The sequence below is a fragment of the Mustelus asterias genome, chromosome 21 (genome assembly GCF_964213995.1).
Source record: "Mustelus asterias chromosome 21, sMusAst1.hap1.1, whole genome shotgun sequence".
NCBI classification, from domain to species: domain Eukaryota; kingdom Metazoa; phylum Chordata; class Chondrichthyes; order Carcharhiniformes; family Triakidae; genus Mustelus; species Mustelus asterias.
This window is the reverse complement of record NC_135821.1, coordinates 73093562-73115314: the sequence shown is the minus strand read 5'-3', so window position 1 is coordinate 73115314 and position 21753 is coordinate 73093562. Positions and strand designations below refer to the sequence as shown.

Genomic DNA, 21753 nt, shown 5'->3' with positions numbered 1-21753 from the left:
TTTTATTTTCTGGTTGAAAATCCTTCAAATTAAATAACAACTTGTTCACTCTGGAGAGGTTATTTGTGTTAAATAAAGATTAATGACTTGTGGAAATTGTAAATGTGTTCCCGCCCCCCAGTAAACTGCCGATTAATATTTAATGTTAAAAGAAACACATTTGTCGAGAGAAGATTTCAGTGTGTCTCCTTCCCTCCCCCAATTTACTCTCCTGAGTGATGGTGAGAAGGAAAACGTTATGAGCCGCAGATCAGCGTCTGCCTCTGCCCCTCCTCCCCCAAAACACATTACTCCAGTGTTGATCAGTGTTTGGAGAGGGGGGCGGGGGGGGAGGTGGGGTGCAGTGGGAAGGGTGGGGGAGTGACGAGGGGGGCTGGAGAGCAGTGGGAGGGGTGGGGGAGTGACGGGGCGGGGGGCGGCGGGGGGGGGGGGGGGGGGGGGCGGGGGCGGTGACCTGGGGAGGGGGGGGGGGGGGGACTGGTGTTGTTATCTGGGTTGTGTAGACCGATGTTACAGAGTGTACTGCTTGTGGCCAGTGCTTTGTCAGGCGGTTGTGGTCTCCTTGTACTGTCGATCGATGAGTCTGGCCAGGCAGACTGCACAGTGCGAGTGTTGTATTTTTCTTTCTTCAGGCCTTTCCTTGGTGAGCGAAGGGTTAAATGGTCCGACCGTATTTCTTTGTTTCGGTTGTCACTTGCCTTCTGTTGCCAAGAAAGCCGTGCCAGGCAGCGCCACACAAAGGCAAGACACCATACTGCAGGCTGCCGCCAGCATCTCGGAATGGGGTAGGCACTGGAACATCCTACCGAGTAAAAGGCAAAAAGAATTAGAGTATGATTTAAGCTCGTTGGATAAACTTGAGATTGATTTGATTTGATTTATCATTGTCACATGTATTAGTATACAGTGAAAGGTATTGTTTCTTGCGCGCTATACAGACAAACATACTGTACATCGAGAAGGAAAGGAGAATGTGCAGAATGTAGTGTTACAGTCACAGCTAGGGTGTAGAGAAAGATCAACATACTGCGAGGTAGGTCCATTCAAAAGTCTGACGGCAGCAGGGAAGAAGCTGTTCTTGAGTTGCTTGGTACGTGACCTCAGACTTTTGTATCTTTTTCCCGATGGAAGAAGGTGGAAGAGAGAATGTCCGGGGTGCGTGGGGTCCTTGATTATGCTAGCTGCTTTGCCGTGGCAGCGGGAAGTGTAGACATAATCAGTGGATGGGAGGCTGGTTTGAGTGGTGGATTGGGCTACGTTCTCAACCCCTTGGAGTTTCTTGTGGTCTTGGTCAGAGCAGGAGCCATACCAAGCTGTGATACAACCAGAAAGAATGCCTTCTATGATGCATCTGTAAAAGTTGGTGAGAGTCGTGGTGGGCATGCCAGAAGCCTCCTGAGAAAATAGAGGCGTTGGTAGACTTTGGAATGATTGGTAATGCCTGTAAAAAAAGAGTGTGCCACAATAAAAAAATTCTGGCACAGATAGAGGCCGTTTGGCCCTATTGTGTCACTGCTGACCATTAACGAACTGTTCACCCAATGCCACTTTGCAGCCCTTGGCCTTTTGGCTGCAGACTTTAAGTGCTCGTTTGATGCCTCTCGGACCCCCACCACTATCTAGATATAAAAGTCTCTCTCCTCAACTCCCTCGAATCATTCTGGCAATTACTTTAAATCTATGCTGCCCTCTCTGTTAAGGGAAAATAAGTCTTTTCCATTCACTTTATCCCCTCACCCCGCCATTGTTGGTCATGCCTTTCGCTTCGTAGGCCCTAAACCTGGAACTCCCTCCCTAAATCTCTCCACCTCTTTCTCCTCCTCTGAGGTGTTTTCAAAACCAATCTCTGTCCTGTCCTAATGTCCCCCTCCTGTTACAGTGTCAATTTTACCCAGTAATGTTCCTGTGAAGCAATTTCCAATGTTACAGGCACTATATGAATTGGAAATTATTGTCACAGTTTTACAGAATTGTCCAGGTACTGAAGGGGGGAGGCTATTCGACCCATCGTGTTTGTACCGGCTCTCCGAATAAGCATTGTGACTTAATGCCATGTCCCCCACCTTTTCCCCTTAACACTGCACGTTGATCCTATTCAAATGTAGTCTTGAGTGCCCTGATTGAACCTGCCTCCATCACACTTCCAACCAGTGCATTCCAGATCCAGACCACTCGCTGTGTGAAAAAGTCTTTTCTCGCATCAAATTTGCTTCTTTTGTAAAACACTTTTTAAATTTAAGTCTCCTCTTCTTGATCCTTTTACGAGCAGGAACAGTTTCTCCCTATAATCTGAGCAGCCACCCCCCCATGATTCTGAGCACCTGTGATAAATCTCCTCTTAGCCTTTTTCTCTCCAAGGACAACAGTCCCAACCTCTCCAATCTCTCCTCAGAACTGAAGTTTCTCATCCCTGGAACCATTCTTGTAAATTTCTTCTGCACTCTCTCCAATGCATAACATCCTTCCTATAGTGTAGTGCCAGGACTGTACACACTATTCCAGCTGAGGTCTAACTAGCATCTTCTATAAGTTTAGTGTAACTTCTTTGCTCTTGTACTCTTATCGGGGGGAAAAGCGAAAATATTAACTTCAGAGCTGAACAGAAAACCGACTTTGGGAACTTGGAGCCACTGAGATGTTGAAAGAGATGTTTTGAGAGAAAGGGGACAACCAGTCTCTTCCATCTGGTTACATAGGCCTAGAGAGACATATGAAATCAGAACTTCACAAATAAATAGCCAAGGGCAGAGCCTGATGTTTCCTCACCCTCCCCATGAGGCTGGCACAGTGGTTAGCACTGCTGCCTCACAGTGCCAGGGACCTGGGTTCGATTCCAGCCTCTCCCTGACTATTTTATAAACCTCTAGGTCATCTCTGCCTTTGGCTGCAAAGTCAAAGTGTGTCGCCGGACTGTTCTGATTCTTCAGAATCACGACACGACAGATCAACCACGTAGCTTGTCTCACCAACAAAGATTTGCATTTATAGAGCACCTTTAATGTGGCAAGGCATTTCGCTAGCATGTTATCCCCAAACACTTGAGATTTAGCCGCTGGAAACACCTGGACGGATGATCAAAAGCTTGGTCAAAGAGGTCAAAATTTGAGTATCTTAAAAAAAAAACTGAGAGGCAGAGAGGTTTAGGGAGGAAATTCCAGATGTGGCCAAATCTTTGAAACACTTAATCTTTAAGGATTGCTAGATTTTCACCTTCGTTGCCCATTAAACCTGCCGTAGAAATTTAGAGCTCGTAATCAATAGAATATGGATCTTTTCAAAGATGTGATCATTGTTAATGCAATGCCAACCAATCTCTCTCTCGTCTACAAAGGGACAATTTAAACTGTTACATAGAACATAGGATCCCAACGGTGCAGAAGGAGGCCATTCGGCCCATCGGGTCTGCACCGACCACAATCCCACCCTAACCCCATAACTCCAGGCATTTACCCTAGCCAGTCTCCCTGACACTAAGGGTCAATTTAGCATGGCCAAGCCACCTATCCTGCACATCTTTGGACTGTGGGAGGAAACCAGAGCACCCGGAGGAAACACATGCAGACACAGGGAGAATGTGCAAACTCCACACAGACACAGTGACCCGAGGCCGGGAATTGAACCCGGGTCCTGGCACTGTGAGGCAGCAGTGCTAACCACTGTGTCACCCATTGAGTCTCATTCGTTGAGTCTCATTCCTGTCTGCAGCAAATAGTTCTCAGAGATTTTAGAATAGTCAAATTTTATTTCTTTTTAGAATAGACATAGAACAGTACAGCACAGAACAGGCCCTTCGGCCCACGATGTTGTGCCGAGCTTTATCTGAAACCAAGATCAAGCTATCCCACTCCCTATCATCCTGGTGTGCTCCATGTGCCTATCCAATAACCGCTTAAATGTTCCTAAAGTGTCTGACTCCACTATCACTGCAGGCAGTCCATTCCACACCCCAACCACTCTCTGCGTAAAGAACCTACCTCTGATATCCTTCCTCTCTCTCCCACCACGAACCCTAATAGAACATAGAACAGTACAGATAGAACATAAAACAGTACTTTTCCCTTCTCTCTCTCTGGGTGGAATTTTCCCATCCCACCTGTCATGGGAACGATAGCGGGCGGGACACGGACCGTGCAAAGGTCCTTTGAGCTCGGATGGGATTTTCTGACCTTGGGGCAAGTGCGGCCGGAAAATCCCGCCTTTTGTCTCTTAGTCCAACCTTTCTTTCCCTCTGTTATTTTTTTGTTCTACACCTGACGTGACTCCAATACATCTTCCTCCTCCATTGTTCCTTTCTCAATCCTTAAGCCCCATTGTTTAAGGAGATAAAGTGTGGGTGTCGTCACTCACTGAGTTCTCAGATGTCCCATTGCTTTGCCATTATAAACTCAGACTATCAGCGAATTACAACACAAGCATTTTTTTGAGTTGGAGGCTCCAGGAAAAGAGTCAGACTTGTAGGCCACGCTGTGAGGTGTGCCCCTCTCCAGCAAGATCTGGCCCAATATTGTAGCTCGCAATGACTTTGTTCCTTCTGCAAAAAAAACAGCTGCTAGTTTAAGAAAATATTTTCCTAGTTCTCAAATTTCCCACGTCCCCACCAGTAAATTCCTCTCAGACGGTAGAGTTCCATTTTTCATTTAATGAGAAATTTTACGATAAACTGTTGGAATAAAGACCTCATTTATGAAATAATTTCCCATCCTAAATTCTCATCGTTCATTCCTGAATTGACACAAATCAAGTGCTTCCATTTTGTGTGCACACGCGTTTGAATTCATTAGGAAAATGGAAATTGAAGCGATACTGCTTCCTATGTTTAGTTTGTGTTTTATGGGAAGTTGCAAAATTCTAACCATGAATTATCGGCCAGCCCTGAACCTGACCAACTCACCATCACCACTCTATATGGGCCATCTTTACAAACCCCTTTGTCCCTGCCTGACTGTGACCTCTGCCCTGTACCCTGCCAGCTCCTGAAGAAAGTGAGCATGGAAGATGCTGGATTGTCAAAAAAGCCCAACTGATTCACTTCCCACTGCGTTGCATCACTCATCAGTGCTGAGGGACACGGCTCCTCCCTCTGAACTTCCTAACTCACAGACGCAATCAATAAGGATAAGCAAAAAAACCTCCTCCATGATCATCCTCAATACCAGTGCCCCACAAGGCTGTGTCCTCAGCCCCTTGCTATACTCCTTACACACCTATGACTGTGTGGCCAAATTCCCCTCCAACTCGATTTTCAAGTTTACTGACACCACCGTAGTAGATTGGATCTCAAACTGACGAGACGGAGTAGAGGAATGAGATAGAGAATCTGGTGAACTCGTGTGACGACAATAATCTCTCCCTCAATGTCAACAAAATGAAGGAGATAGTCATCAACTTCAGGAAGCGTAGCGGGGAACATGCCCCTGTCTACATCAATGGGAAGTTTAACAACACCAGGTTAAAGTCCAACAGGTTTATTTGGTAGCAAAAGCCACACAAGCTTTCGGAGCTCTAAGCCCCTTCTTCAGGTGAGTGGGAATTCTGTTCACAAACAGAGCATATAAAGACACAGACTCAATTTACATGAATAATGGTTGGAATGCGAATATTTACAACTAATCAAGTCTTTAAGAAACAAAACAATGTGAGTGGAGAGAGCATCAAGACCGGCTAAAAAGATGTGTATTGTCTCCAGACAAGACAGCCAGTGAAACTCTGCAGGTCCACGCAATGGGGACAAAGTAGAAATGCTTGAGAGCTTCAAGTTTTTAGGTGTCCAGATCACCAACAACCTGTCCTGGTCCCTGCCTGTGAACGCTATCGTTAAGAAAGCTCACGAACGCCTCTACTTTCTCAGGAGACTAATGAAATTTGGCATGTCAGCTGCAACTCTCACTTCTATAGTTGCACCATAGAAAGCATTCTTTCAGGTCGTATCAGGGCTTGGTCTGGCTCCTGCTCTGCCCAAGACTGCAATAAACTACAAAGGCTCGTGAATGAAGCCAAGTCCATCACTCAAACCAGCCTCCCATCCATTGACACTGCCTACACTTCCCGCTGCCTCGGAAAAGCAGCCAGCATAATTAAGGACCCCACGCACCCTGGATATTCTCTCTTCCACCTTCTTCCGTCGGGAAAATGAGACAAAAGTCTGAGGTCATGTACCAACCGACTCAAGAACAGCTTCTTCCCTGCTGCTGTCAGACTTTTGAATGGACCTACCTTGCATTAAGTTGATCTTTCTCTACATCCTAGCTATGACTGTAACACTACATTCTGCACTCTCTCGTTTCCTTCTCTATGAACGGTATGCTTTGTCTGTATAGTGCGCAAGAAACAATACTTTTCACTGTATGTTAATACATGTGACAATAATAAATCAAATCAAAAAGCTTCCTGACCTACATTGACTCCCAGTCCGGCAGCTCCTTGATTTATAAATTTGTCATCTTGTTTTCACCGGACTTCACGCCTTCCAAACTCTGTGACCTCCTCCATCCCTGACAACCCTCCAAGATCTCTGCGCTCATCCAATTCTGGCCCCTTGCACATTCCTAGTTTGTTTTGTTCCATCTCTGGTGGCCGTGCGTTCAGTTACATTGGTCCTAAGCTCTGGAATTCTCTTATTCAATTCCTGGTCTGTGGAGGCTTTTATTTTGTCTTTTATTTGGAAGATTGTCGTTTTGATGCTGCCTTCCTGCTGGTGCTGCACTACATTTAACGCACTGTCTGCCTAACTTGAAGCACCTCGCACCCCTCTCTCTCTCTCTCTCTCTCTCTTCCCCCCCCCCCCCCCCCCCCACCCCCTCACATTCCCCCTCCCGGGGTGGCACAGTGGTTAGCACTGCTGCTCACAGCGCCAGGGATGTGGGTTCGATTTCCGGCTGTCTGTGTGGAGTTTGCACATTCTCCCCGTGTCTGCGTGGGTTTCCTCCCTGTGCTCCAGTTTCCTCCCACAGTCTGAAAGGCATGCTGGTTAGGTACATTGACCCGGAGTGTGGCGACTAGGGGAATTTCACAGTAACTTCATTGCAGTGTTAATGTAAGCCTTACTTGTGACTAATAAATAAACTTGAAACTTTTTGCGATCTCCCTCTCTCCCTCGTTCTCCCTCCCTCTCTCTCTCTTTCCCCCTCTCTGTTTTAACCACTGTCCTCCTGCTTTTATGCAAACATTCTGCATGTAAATCTAGCAGACTGCATTCAGAGAATGGACTCAATAGCTCTGTAACTCAGTGTGTCCCAATGTGATGTGTGTGGTTTGTGGAACAGGGAATGTGAGTCAAAGATGTGACATTATTTTTGCCTCACAGTGCAAGCGCATTGAATCTGATCAGTGGGTTGAACAGACCAAAAGGGAAGAATTTTTTATTTGCAGCAGATGAACAGATTGATGAGAAAGTGGATCTCCACTTCAGTCAGCAAGACTCCAGTAAGGGATGACACGGTGGCACAGTGGTTAGCACTGCTGCCTCACAGCACCGGGTTCGATTCTGGCCCTGGGTGACTGTCTGTGTGGAGTTTGCACATTCTCCCCGTGTCTGCATGGGTTTCCTCCGGGTGCTCCGGTTTCCTCCCACAGACTGAAAGACGTGCTGGTTTAGTGCATTGAGCCGAACAGACGCTGGAGTGTGGCGACTAGGGGAATTTCACAGTAACTTCATTGTAGTGTTAATGTAAGCCTTACTTGTGACTAATAAATAAACTTTAAATTGGCCCTTAGTGTCCCAAGATGTGTAGGTTAGGGGGGTTAGCAGGGTAAATATGTGGGGTTACTGTTAGTATACAGTGAAAAGTATTGTTTTTTGCACGCTATACAGACAAAGCCTACCATTCATAGAGAAGAAAAGTTTAAATTTAAGTTTATTTATTAGTGTCACAAGTAGGCTTACATTAACACTGCAATGATGTTACTGTGAAAATCCCCTAGTCGCCACACTCCAGCACCTGTTCGGGTACACTGAGTGAGAATTGAGTATGGCCATTGCACCTAACTAGGAGAGAGTGCAGAATGTAGTGTTACAGTCATAGCTAGGGTGTAGAGAAAGATCAACTTAATCTAAGGTTGGTCCATTCAAACGTCTGGCAGCAGCAGGGAAGAAGCTGTTCTTGAGTCGGTTGGTATGTGACCTCAGACTTTTGTCTCATTTTCCCGACAGAAGAAGGTGGAAGAGAGAATGTCCGGGGTGCGTGGGGTCCTTAATTATGCTGGTTGCTTTTCCGAGGCAGCGGGAAGTGTAGACAGAGTCAATGGATGGGAGGCTGGTTTGCGTGATGGACTGGGCTACATTCACTACCCTTTGTTCTGAAGCACATAGGGAGATATTAGGGCGGGTGACCACAAGCCTGGTCAGAGAGGTAGGTTTTCAGGAGCGTCTTACAGGGGGAGGAGAGAAATAGAGGTTCAGGGAGGAAATTCCAGAGACTGCATCTGAAGGCATGACTGCCAATGGTGGAGTGATTAAAATTGGGGATCGATAAGAGAGCAGAATTAGAGGGATGCAGATACCTCAGAGGGTTGTGGCATTGGAGGGAGGATATATGGACAGCAAGGAAGGCAGTTTAAAAATGAAGCATTGCTCCGGGTCTGGCAGTGTCAACCAGCAAGGACAAAGATCTGAAGGATAATTGGGATGTGGTATGTGTTAGGATACAAACAGCATAGTTTTGTATGAGCTCTGGTTTATGTGGGGTGGAAAATGAGAGGCTGCTCAGAAGAACATTAGAATGAACAAGTCCAGAATTAACAAACCGTTAATTTAAGAGAAGCAGAACTTTCATGTGACACAGCTCTGTGGAAGGGACGCAATTTTGTAATATAAAATAATAAGGGGCATAGATCAGCTGGATAGTCAAAATCTTTTCCCAAAGGTAGGGGAGTCTAAAACTAGAGGGCATCGGTTTAAGGTGAGAGGGGAGAGATACAAAAGGGTCCAGAGGGGCATTTTTTTCACACTGGGGTGGTGAGTGTCTGGAACAAGCTGCCAGAGGTAGTAGTAGAGTCGGGTACAATTTTCTCTTTTAAAAAGCATTTAGACAGTTACATGAGTAAGATGGTTACAGAGGGATATGGGCCAAATGCGGGCAATTGGGACGAGCTTAGGGGTTTTAATAAAAAGGGGCGGCATGGACAAGTTGGGCCGAATGGCCTGTTTCCATGCGGTAAAATTTTATGACTCTAATATACAAATGCCCAAATTCTTCAGGCTGGTTTTGGGCCTAGCTTACCTTTCATTGAATTAATTTAATGTGGTGTATGTCATCTTTCTTGGGTAAATTGTACAACAGTGTAGGAAAAGGTAGTACTTAGCCTCTGGTTTGAGACCAGTAATGCAGAGGCCTGGATTAATGATCCAAAGAATGAGAGTTCAAATCCCACCACGGATTGTAATTCAGTTTTTAAAATATGGACAATGAAGACCCTCTGTGCCTTTTCCATCCTCAGTGCTTCCTCAAAGTGGTGTTCAGCGTGCAAAAGTTTTGATTCATCAGTTGAGGGGTACATGGTAATCGGCAGAAGGTGCCTTGCTCATGTTTAAACTGGTGCCATGAGACTTCATGGGCTCCATAGTCGATGTAGAGGACTCCCAGGACAACTCCCTCCCAACTATATACCACTGCTCCGCCACCTCTGCTGTGTCTGCCCTGCCGATGAGACAGGACCTACCCAGGGATGGCGATGGCTGTGTCTGGAACATTATCCGTAAGATATGATTCCGTGAGTATGATTATGTCAGGCGGCTGCTTGACCGGTCTGTGGGGACAGCTCTCCCAATTTTGACACTAATCCCCAGATGTTAGTGAGGAGAACTTTGCAGGGTCGAAAGGGCTGAGGGCTGGTTTCCCATTGTGGTTTCCATTGCCTAGGTCGATGCCAGGTGGTCCATCCGGTTTCACTTGCTTATTGGCTTGCTTTTAGTGGCTTGGTACAACGGAGTTGCTTGCTAGGCCATTTCAGAGGGCATTTGAGAGTCAACCACATTGCTGGGGTTCTGGAATATAAATCTCTGCCAACTGTGTTTCACTGGCTAGGTGTCCTTGAGAATGAGTTAAAAACAGTTTTTGGAACCCTCACTGATAAGCTTCTTAAAATCATTGGGCACAGAAGGTGACAATTTATTCCATTGTGCCCCTCATGGTTCTTTGAAAAGGCTATCCAATTGGTCCTATACCTGATCTTCCCCATACCCCTGTGAATTTCTCCCTTTCAAGTATATATCTGTGATAACCCCCATCAGTGCCATGGGGAATCTCTAATTGATCTCCCTCTGGAGCTCGTTGAATACGAGTTCCCTTGGTAACAGTCAATTGCCTACCCAAGTGGAACTTGTCACCTGAGTCCTTTTATAAGGCAGACATCAGGCAGGGTCTGCCGAACTCTTGTCCCGGATGGAACTTCTGTGCCGTGGAGTAGTGGCTTTACTTTACGATTTGTAGTAAACGCTGGTCCTTTCCAGTTGGCTTCTTGAGTTATTACAATATCCAATTGTCCTTTGTATGTTACTGGTGAATTTGCTTCCACCACCCTTTCCTGGAATGTAGACTACATTCTGCACCCTCTCCTTTCCTTTTCCCCTATGTACTCGATGAACGGTATGTTTTGTCTGTACAGCGTGCAAAACACAATACTTTTCACTGTATCCCAATACATGTGACAATAATAAATCAATTGAATTCAACTCCATCCCTAACAGCGCTGTAAGTGTACCAATGCCAGATGGACTGCAGCATTTCAGGAGGGCAGCTCATTACCATCACATCAAGGGCAATTATGGATGGGCAATAAATGTTGGCTTAATCAGTGATGCCCACATCCCGTGAACAAATAATTTAAAATGCCTCTATCAAAGCCCTTTATGGTCAATTAAATCTCCCCTTAACCTTTCCTGTACGAAGGAGAGTAATCCCAGCTTCCCACATAATTGACGTTCCTCAGCCATGTTACCGTTCTGGTAAATCCCCTCTGCACTCTTCCCCAAGGCCTGAAGTGTGCTGCCAAGAGCTGCAGCCAGTACTCCAGCTGAGGCCAAATCAGTGGCTTATAAAGATTTGCTTGATGATCTGATCGTAATTTAGGAATCATGGTGATGCAGCGATGGGGAGAGTGTTGTTGGATTATTCAAGATGGGCTGCAAATATCTTGTGATCCTAAGTTGATCTCTGCCATTAGGCATCTAGTGGTTCTGAATGAGTCCAAAGTCCGCCGCCCTCAGGAGCAAGACTGTGCCGAATTTCAGACCTTCCTGGATTTTGGATATCAGGACTTGCGGAGTTAATAATGTCAAGCAACAACAATATTGTACAGTTTTCACCAAGTCCAACTTAATTGCAATGAGTGCGAGTCTTGGGGGCAAAGTGCTTCTCAAATCAGCCTGAAGAAATTTGCTTGGTAATCCATGCTCACTTGTTAGAATAATAATGGACTGAGATGTTCTTACCTTCTTGCAACATCCTGGACGCATGCCTTTTTGACACGATTGCAATAGCAAAATACACAGGAGATCACAATAAACACCAAAGCATACAAACGATGCGGGTACCAACCACAACAGCATCAAACATTTATGGAGAGAAGTCGGGCAGTTTGAGCTCGGCCGGGTTGGGTAGGATTGTCGGGTCAACTCTGCGAGCTGGAAAGAGACATGCTGCCATCACCCCAATAAGATGTTCTGCCTCTCACACAACTGAGTAATGTGGTATATGACTTCCAGTGCCAGTGTGGTGCTAGGTGTGTAGGCTGGATGGCGGATCATATCAAATAGTATGTCCCTTCCGCTGCAGGCAAAATACAGACTGTTCACAACCAACCATGCTTACAACACAGTGTCCAACATTAGATATGATTCTGCGATTAGACAACATTTGCTAAATAATCCCCGGGATGTTAAACATTATGCTGACAACCAATTTAAGGTTGTCAGTCGAGCTCACAGTGTGGTGCAGTTGCATATATTGGAAGCTATATATATTAATACACAGGGCTTCGTTCTTTGCGGACAGGGGAACGTGTAAACACATTGTACCTGTTTCAGCTAAACAAAATGAGTGATAGCCATTCGCTGGTTCATTCCACTGGGCAATATCTTGACCAATCAGAAATAAGCTGCCTGGATTAAATTTCAAACAACGCTCAGCAGTTAACTGTATGTCGCTATTAACTGGTGCATTCTCCATGGAAACATCTCCCCAATCAAAGTACACTTGTCAACCAATCAGAACTCTCGTCACATACAATATAAACTGTTGTTTCCCCTGACATTGGTATTCTTGTAATTGTCCTGTTAAGTGCAAGATGAAAAAGTTTCGACAAAAAGTCTATTTTCCATGAGACGGCACGGTGGCACAGTGGTGAGCACTGCTGCCTCACAGTGCCAGGGATCTGGGTTTGATTCCCACTGTCTGTGAGGAGTTTGCACTTTCTCCCCATGTCTGCGTGGGCTTCCTCTGGGTGTCATAGAGGTTTACAGCATGGAAACAGGCCCTTCAGCCCAACTTGTCCATGCCGCCCCTTTTTTTAAAAAGCCCTAAGCTAGTCCCAATTTCCCGCATTTGGTCCATATCCCTCTATACCCATCTTACCCATGTAACTGTCTAAATGCTTTTTAAAAGACAAAATTGTACCCGCCTCTACAACTACCTCTGGGAGCTTGTTCCAGACATTCACCATCCCCTGTGTGAAAAAAAATTGCCCCTCTGGACCCTTTTGTATCTCTCCCCTCTCACCTTAAACCTGTGGCCTGTAGTTTTAGATTCCCCTATCTTTGGGAAAAGATATTGACTATCTACCTTATCTGTGCCCCTTATTATTTTATAGACCTCTATAAGGTCACCCCTCAGCCTTCTACGCTCCAGAGGAAAAAGTCCCAGTCCACCCAGCCTCTCCTTATAACTCAAACCATCAAGTCCCGGTAGCATCCTGCTCTGGTTTCCTCCCACAGCCCAAAGGACACGCTGGTTAGGTGGATTGGCCATGCTCAATTCTCCCTCAGTGTACCCAAACAGGCGCCGGAGTGTGGCAACTAGGGCATTTTCACAGTAACTTCATTGCAGTGTTAATGTAAATCTACGTGTGACATTACTAAATAAACTTTATTTTCAGCAAGACTCAGGTTCTGACGACCAAACAACAATTTGGGCTCCAATTTTAAAAAGTAATTGACCCGAAACGCTAACTCTATTTTTCTCTCTCCACTCAAGCTGCCTGGCCTGCAGAGTATTTCCAGCATTTTCTACTTTTATCAACACTTTAGGTTTTTTATTCATTTCTCAGGGTGTGCAGGACATTGGTGAGAATGCGTTAGTTGCCCATTGTGTGTTGGTACTGTGTTTTTTGCCATTGCAATCATGTCACAAAGGCATGCAGTCAGGGTTGGTTCAAGGGAGTAAGAATATTTCAGTTCACTATTATATGATTATTATATTATTCACTATTATCACTATTATAACAATGAGCACAGATAAACAAGCAAATTTCTTCAGGCTGGTTTGAGAAGCACTTTGCTCCCGACACGCACTCGTTGTGAGTTCGTTGGGCTTGATGAAAGCTGTAAGATATCGTTGGCGCTCAACTTTAGTTCCGGCCTTGTGATTGCTGTTACAATTAGACTACAGTACAAGGCATTAAGAATCAAGAACATAACAGGACTGGAGTCACCTGTGACCAACCCGGAGAAGAATGGCAGGTTCCCCTCCCTCCCTGAAGAAGATGACAAAACCAGTTGGGTTTATTTTTGTGACAATCACACGTTTCTCAAATTGGCAGCCTTGTTGAATTTAGTTTTACAAGTTGCCATGGTGTGTGATTGCCCTGAATCTAAGAGCTGTGGCTGACGGGACCAGTGATGCATCCCAATGTTGACGTAGGAGGATATCCTCCTCCGTGAAGAATAAATGAAAGTGAGAGGAGTTGGGGATGAGGAAGGTTAATTGATCCCATTGATGTTCATCCTTCCAGTTCAAGTTTGTCCAAGATTTTTGTTTCCTTGGGCCCTAGAGATTTATACCATGGACATTTTGAAGGTGTGGGGAGTGGTACCTGCCATAACATTTAATTTGCATGTCATAGAATCCTTATAGTGCAGAAGAAGGCCATTCAGCCCATCAATCGCACCATATCCCCGTAACCCCATGTATTTACCCGGCTAATTTCCCTGACACTAAGGGGCAATTTTGCATGGCCAATCAACCTAATCGATTGCGGGAGGAAACTGGAGCATCCGGGGGAAACCCACGCAGACACAGGGAGAACATGCAAATTCCACACAGACAGTGGTCCGATACTGGAATTGAACCCAGGTCCCTGGGGTTGTGAGGCAGCAGTACAGACCACTGTGCCCACCCTATGTCTTAACTATTGATGCAGACAGACCTTCTGCCGTGTCGAGATTATCCAGGTACCACCACGGAACAGCCTCTCCAAATCAACAGGCCCTTTGTTTATAATTAATTCACTTAATTTAATTCATTTGGGGTGGCACAGTGGTTAGCATTGTTGCCTCACAGCGAATTATTTAATTATTAGAATTATTTAATTCTATTAATTAAATAAAAATGGTTGTGACTCTTCATACAGTACCACTCCCCACACCTTCAAAATGTCCATGGTATAAATCTCTAGGGCCCAAGGAAACAAAAATCTTGGACAACCTTGAACTGGAAGGATGAACATCAATGGGATCAATTAACCTTCCTCATCCCCAACTCCTCTCACTTTCATAGAATTTTTATTTATTTCATTTTCATTCTCCTCGTGTCTGCGTGGGTTTCCTCCGGGTGCTCCGGTTTCCTCCCACAGTCCAAAGATGTGCCGGTTAGGTTGATTGGCCAGGTTAAAAAAATTGCCCCTTAGAGTCCTGGGATGCGTAGGTTAGAGGGATTAGCGGGTAAAATATGTGGGGTAGGGCCTGGGTGGGATTGTGGTCGGTGCAGACTCGATGGGCCGGGTGGCCGCCTGCACTGTAGGGTTTCTATGATTTCTATGAAATTGGGTTTCCTTGACTTTGAGGGGCTGATTGCTGGGATGGGGATGGAGAGAGGATATCACTGAAGTCCTGCTTTACCTGATGGGCTATTTCAAAATATTTCAATATTTCAAAATATTAGACTCTTAAGGGGGAGATGGCAGGGGTCATTGCTACGAGGTGGCTCCAAGATAGAATTTCAGTCTCAAGTGGTAGAGTTGGCAATCTGATACCCGAGCCAGGTGGCGTACCTGCCAGCTTGGCTCACCAGTGGAAGATGGAGGGTAGACCTGTCACTGTGGGCTGGGATTCTTTCTGCTTAACTTTAGATGACCTTGCAGGCCAATATTCGAGCATATCTAATGTGATTTCAAGATTGCCAGCAATATCTTCAACATTTGAATGGCTTCGGGTGAAGTTGTACAGTTTTGATCTTGCTGCCATCACTGTTGGAATGTTGATGATGTAACCATAGAGTCGGTCCCCATTGTGACCAATAGAATGCAATGGTCTGAGATTCCTTCAGGTACAATAACGCACCACTGGTGCTTGACATTGCAAGTTCCAGATTTACCGTGATCTACACTGACTGGCAAAATAGGCTTGAGGAGCTGACTGGCTCCCTCCTGAGTGTAAAATCAGTCAAGCGTCCAGTTCGGTTGGAAAAGTACTTGGGCGTAGTTTGAGCAAGGGTTTTTATCCGACATGTTGTCAGTGGCAGAACTCATGCCTCTGAGTCAGAGGCTTGTGGATTCATGCCCAACATCAGGTACGTGAAGCACGTAATGTGGACGGACACTTTCTGGGTAGCACTGAGGAAATTCTGCACTGTTCTAAGTGTTGGCTTTTGCATGAGGTGTTTAAACGAGGTCTTGTTCGCTCTCGCAGTTGGAACAGAAGAGCCCGTGGTACTGTTCTTCGAAGAGCAGAACAGTCTTCCTGGTGTTCTGACCTGTGTTCATACCACTTAAAAATTGATCGAGTCATTTATTTCATTCCTGTTTGTGGGACCTACTTGTTCACAAATTGGCTCCTGCAATTCCCTCTATTACAATACAAACAACTCTCAAAAGTTCATAATTGGTAGTAAGGCACCTTGGAACATCCTGAGGTTATGAAAGGTGTTAAATAACTAAGTTCTTTCTATCTTTTTACTAACAAGTGAACGGTAAGTTTGGTCTCCTGTGTCCAACGTATCAAAAGATTGGAAAGTAAAAGACTAAGTATGCCCTAACTCTGAATTCACTTTCTTGAGTTTTTTTTTCCCTGTCTCCCCTCAATCCCTTTCAATGTCCATAAGACCCATCTCCAGTGGCGCAGTGGTTAGCACTGTTGCCTCACAGCGCCAGGGACCCGGGTTCAATTCTGGCCTTGGGTGACTGTTTGGCGTTTGTACCTCCTCCCCATGTCTGCGTGGGTTTCCACCGGGTGCTTCGGTTTCCTCCCACGATCCAAAGATGTGCAGGTTAGGTGGATTGGCTAAATTGCCCCTTATGTGTACAAAGATATGCAGGTTAGGTGGATTAGCAGGGTAAATACATAGGTTCACGTGGATAGGATCTTGATGCGATGCTGTTGGAGAGTCGGTGAGCTGAATGGCCACCTTCTGCACTGTAGAGATCCTATGATTTTGACCCAGTCTCCCATAAACAGCTGACCGAAATTTTCTTCCCGGGCCCTAATATTGCAAATGGTGCCCTCTCCTTGGGTATGGTCACCTACCCTTTGGACATTTCCTTATGTTAAAGGCACTGTATAAATGGTATATTGTTTGCATAAACGTACATTTTTGGAACTCCCACCTGGCTAAGATCGTCAAGGTGCAACAGTTGGGGCAAATGAGAAGGAAAATAAATTTGCATTTAACTAACACCCTTCGCAACCAAAGGACGTCCCAAAGTGCTTTACAACCAATAAAGTACTTTTGCAGTTTAATCACTGTTCCAGGCAGCTAATTAGTGCACAGCACTAACGTCAGTGTGCCAACTAATATCTTTTAATTGTCGGTCACCATCAACTGGTGCATTTGCCATGGCAACACCATTATCAATCAGAATCCACCTGCTAATCAATCAGCACTCTCTTCTGATATACAATAATTTTGTTGATTTCCTCTGATATTGTACTCTTGCGAATGTCCTGATGAGTCCAAGATGAAAAACTTCAACAATAAATGTCTTTTTTTTCCAGCCACACTCATGTTTTTATGATGTCCATTTGAGGGATAAATACTATCCAGGACACTGATGTGTGCCCTCTTCCTGCCACTCTCTCCTTTCCACAAGTCTTCATTCCCTTATATTGCTGTTGCTGTTCCAAATTCTAGAATCGTGCCTTACATTTTCCCTTACATTTCTCCCCTCCCTCCCCCCGTCCCCGTTCCTGTCCACTGCTCTTTTGGACACGTTAGCTGTCCTGGTTAATGTCCAATTCGCATCTAAGTGCTGCCCACTGCAAAAAATATCACACTGCGCTGCTTTCTGTACTCGACTCCTGTGCCCCTCGTACGATTTGCTCTCGAGGAGTGTGAACGCAACACCGTCATCGGCCTGCGACGAAAATCCGCCTTCAGCTGCCGGTTGCACAAACTTGCATGTACAAATTCACCATGCCAAAATAAAAACCAAGCAGCACTTTGTTTTTTGCAGCTTCCAGCTGACGAGAGTCTGTCCAGGGCATGCGACATTGCCCTTAATTTATTTTCCTGCTTGCTTTTTAATTTAACGAGGGCAAAATAACTTTTTTGGGGGGGCGGGAGGGGGGGGGAGGGGAAGAGAAATGTATGGACCATAATGTAAATATACAATAAGAGAAATGAGGCCACATTTTGTGGTATGCAACTGCATTGTCAGTGTTTTGAAAGGATTTTTTTTCCTTTTGAATATAAGGAGGGCTAAATAATTTGATGGTGGGGTTGGGTTTGGGAAATGTGTTCACCATAATGTAAATATACAATAAGAGAAATTAAGCCACATTTCATGGTTTACAATTGCACTGTTAGTGCTTTGAAAGAAAGTTTCCTGCTTTCTTTATAATTTAACGAGGTCTAAATAACTTAAAGTGGGGGGGAGGAGAATATGTGGACCATAATGTAAATATTACAATAAGAGAAATTAGGCCGCATTTTGTGGTTTGCAATTGCATTGTCAGTGTGCTTTGCAATAAAGTTTATTTTTAATTGAAGGAGGGCTAAATAACTTCATTGGGGGGGGGGGGAGAAATGTGTGGATCTTAATGTAAATATACAATAAGAGAAATTAGGCCACATTTTGTGATTTGCAATTAATTGCATTGTCAGTGTTTTGAAATAAAGGTCTGGTGTCTTTCTCCCCCTTTTCTTTGCACTCCTGAATTGAGTTTTAAGTTGTGGGAATGAAGGATATTAATAAATGGAAGGGTTAGATGATGGTGAGGGTGGGTTTTGAAGGGGGTATGAAGGGGGGGAGGTGAAGCTGGCACCTGTTTGCAAGATGCTGTGAGGGAGACAAAGGCAGAGAGGGAAGTGGGTGGGGGAGGGGAGGCTGCCCTCGCCCAGCATGCCTTGCGCCTGAGTGTCCCAGCGTAGCGCCATGTTGTAGACAGAGAAGCCTCGGAGAAAGGGGGGCCGCAATCCGCTGCAATCCGCCCTCTCTGCCCGTGAGTACCGCCGCCCGACCCCGCCAGTCGACACCCGAGACGCCCGGCGAGCCGGCGGGCCCGATATTGAGGGGCGGCGGGGCGCCGGAGGGGGAGAAACGGTGCGATTACTTTTCCTCCCGCGCCCCTTTCTGCCCAGTGTTTTGAGCTCGGGGGCCATTGTTGTAATGTGTGTGTATGTGTGTGTGTGTGGGGGAGGGGAGGCACAGGCAGCATTGTCACTAATGGGGGGCACTTTAAGAGGGGGAAAGGGGGTCCATTTAAAGGCTGACCCACTTCTGCACAAAGCCAGATGCTTAAAGTTTGCGGGGAGGGCCAAGGAAAATGTGCTGCTTTCAATTATTTCAGGAAACCGAGGCTTTTTTTTTACAATGGGGAAGGGAGGCTAGTTTCAGTGCATGAGACAACTGGGGCTATTTTCACCATTGCAACATCAATTGAAATATTTGTTTACTGGCTCTGAAATAAGCTCGAAATCTACGCCTGGATCAAAAGGATTGTGAAATGGGGGGGGGGGGGGGGGTGGTGGTGGTGTGTGGAGGACATTGCACTTGGGTGAAACTAAGATTTTGTTTTGCAAAAAAAAGGGGGTCTGCTTTGCTGTGAAATAATATGTGGGCACTTAAGTACACTTGCAAAAGAAATGATTTTTTCCCCTCCTCTGGGTGGGAATGGGTTATTTTGCTCCTCGGTAAGGTACAACAAAAAACAAGGTTGCCTCAGGGAAAGGGGGGGGAGGGGGGGGGGAGAGAATAAACACTCTTCAGTAAGTTATAATTCCCATATTTTTAAACGCTGATGGGGCGAATAGTGAAATTTGTGAGAGCTAGTTTGTGTGCAGGATCAGTTTGCGTTGAGAGCTGGTATTGTCTAAAATTCAGATGTTAGGGTGTTAATTCTTCTCTCTTGTAGGTGTTGGTGCAGCCCATGCCAGGCCTGTAATTAGGAAAGTTGTATGGTTTCTGCATATGTCCCAACTGTGGCTGTTCCTGAAGCGTACATTTTGAGTTTAAAATGAGGATTTTTTTTGCTGTTAATTTTCTGCCTCGTGTGCTTTTGGATGATGCACATTTTACATTAACTGGGGAAGGAATTTTTCTTTTGGAGTTCTTCGCTTTTTTTTTCGTGATTTCAGCTGAGGGTAATAGTTGTACACACACACACACACATTTTGATTACTCAATTCACTTGGCATTTTTTTTTTGTTTAATTTATCTTCAGTGTAATTGTGCAAAGTGTATTTTAACCAGCACAATGTTTTGTTGAAAGGTATGTGAAATGCATGGGCTTGCTTAGTTGACTGATAAAATTCCCCTCACCCCTGTTTTCCATTTTTCTTTAGATGTGTGTGTGCTGGGCTTCATGTTCCCTTTTTAATGGGGCTGCGTGTATAAAAAGCATGGTTGACTCGGGGTGTGAATTACACAGAATTAAGAGGAAAGCTTGTTTCTAATCGAGCTGCAATTTAACGCCTTCCGGTCACGTCTGTTCAGACTTTGTATATTTTTAATAAATACATGTTCAGACACACAGATGTAGCGATGAGATGGCAGGCTCGTCCACTATTCAAAAACCTAATTGAAATAATATAATTTCCATTTGGTACCAAAGAATCAGGAGACCGTGAAAATTTGCAATGTGTGTGTGGAATATCCCCTGCCCAGCACTTCTAGTATTTCTGCACAATGTGTATTTTGGTTTCTGTTTGTCTTTGAATCTCTATATTCTGCAGTGCCAAGACACATGCGTGGTTGGGGGAGGGGTGAGGGGGTTGTTGCTTGTTCAGTGCTCGTCAAATATCATTGCTATATTTTGAATTTCCGTGTTAATTTGTAAACTTGCATTTAAGCACATGGAAAATAAGAGGCAGGGGATTACATGGTCATGTGCTATTCAAAGAAGTAATTAATATTAAAAAAAGTCTTCCTGGCATGTGCCCCTGAATTTTATGATTTGATTTTTACTTTATGTTGTAAAGTATGTTGCAACACATGGGATGTATTGAGAGATTCACGGGCTGTTCAAAACCATTTTAATGAATCCCCGTCCTGTTCAATTTTGTTTTCTGTTTGTTAAATGTATATGTGGATTTATTTCCTGAAATATTTTGAGATGTTCACGTCCTTATTTCTGAAATCTTATTTTTAAAGGAGGCGGGGGAAGCTCCCTCTATTCACATTTGCACGTGATCATTTTAAAATTAACAGCATATTCCAACACGTGGGGAACTTGGGGCAGGGTTTGCATGTTGAAGTACTATCAAAGCCCTCTTTCAGTAAGGAAATGTTTCAAACTAATTCTGTCATTTTATATGGTTCTTGGGGGGGGGGGGGAAGCATATTTTTAAATACTTACTAAAAAATAAAAACAAAATTCTACTTTTAAAGTATACACTTTTAATGTTTGCAAAAATATCTAAAACTGCTTTATTGTTTGTGTTTTGGTTTGCAGGTGTAGGTGGAATGGTTGTTCCCTGTGTTTTTAAGGTATGAATGAAGTGCTCTGGCAGGACTCCCTCCCCCAGCAGCCGTATCAGCAGCAGCAGCCGCCGCCTCAGGACAGTTTTGGTAACAGCGTCGCTCACAACATGCCCGTGGTGTTAACAGGACCCTCCGCTGCCGGCCCCCAGCAACAGCAGCAACAGCACGCCGCCTCCCAGGCGCTGGCCGCCGCCTCGGTTTCCACGCAAGGCCCCGGCTCGATGGGGCCGCCCGTGCCAGTAGTTGTGCCGGCGCTTGCGCTAGCCGCGGGCCGCTCGCAGGACGATGCCATGGTGGATTATTTCTTCCAGCGGCAGCCCGGGGAGCATCTGGGGGGAGGCGGTGGCAGTGGAGTAGCTGGGGGTGGTGGTAGTGGAGGTGGCGGAGGAGGTGGTGGAGGCAGCGGTTACAATGGGAAGCACCGCTGGCCTACAGGAGACAGCATCCATGTTGAACATCACCAGGTCAGTGGCTTTCCTTATTGTATGAAACACTCAGACATTTCCTAATCGCTCACCCTTAATTACATACAGCCAAAAACACATTGCAGCCAACAAACATCTCAACTTGCATTTCACTGTTACAACAATCCTTGTATAAATATTACAAATATTTCTTATGTAATCTCTTGAGTCAGAAGTTCAGGAATTGGAGCCTCGCTGTAGGACTAGTAGAGATATGTCAAGT

General features: G+C 45.2%; 1 protein-coding gene across 18 annotated transcripts in view; it reads left to right on the top strand.

Moving 5' to 3' along the window:
* Positions 1–21753, top strand: part of LOC144509409 (pumilio homolog 1-like) — a 140923-nt gene that overhangs the window by 16788 nt on the left and 102382 nt on the right. For 7 of the 18 annotated variants that reach the window (XM_078238248.1, XM_078238244.1, XM_078238239.1 and 4 more), the window contains exons 1-2: positions 18494–18586; positions 21038–21530. In XM_078238248.1, the coding sequence (XP_078094374.1) occupies positions 21075–21530 (456 nt within the window). In that variant the 5' untranslated portion in view covers positions 18494–18586; positions 21038–21074. Of the gene's footprint in view, positions 1–18493; positions 18688–21037; positions 21531–21753 lie in introns of those variants that run through there. The other 11 variants (XM_078238249.1, XM_078238245.1, XM_078238240.1 and 8 more) reach the window with 7 other exon arrangements.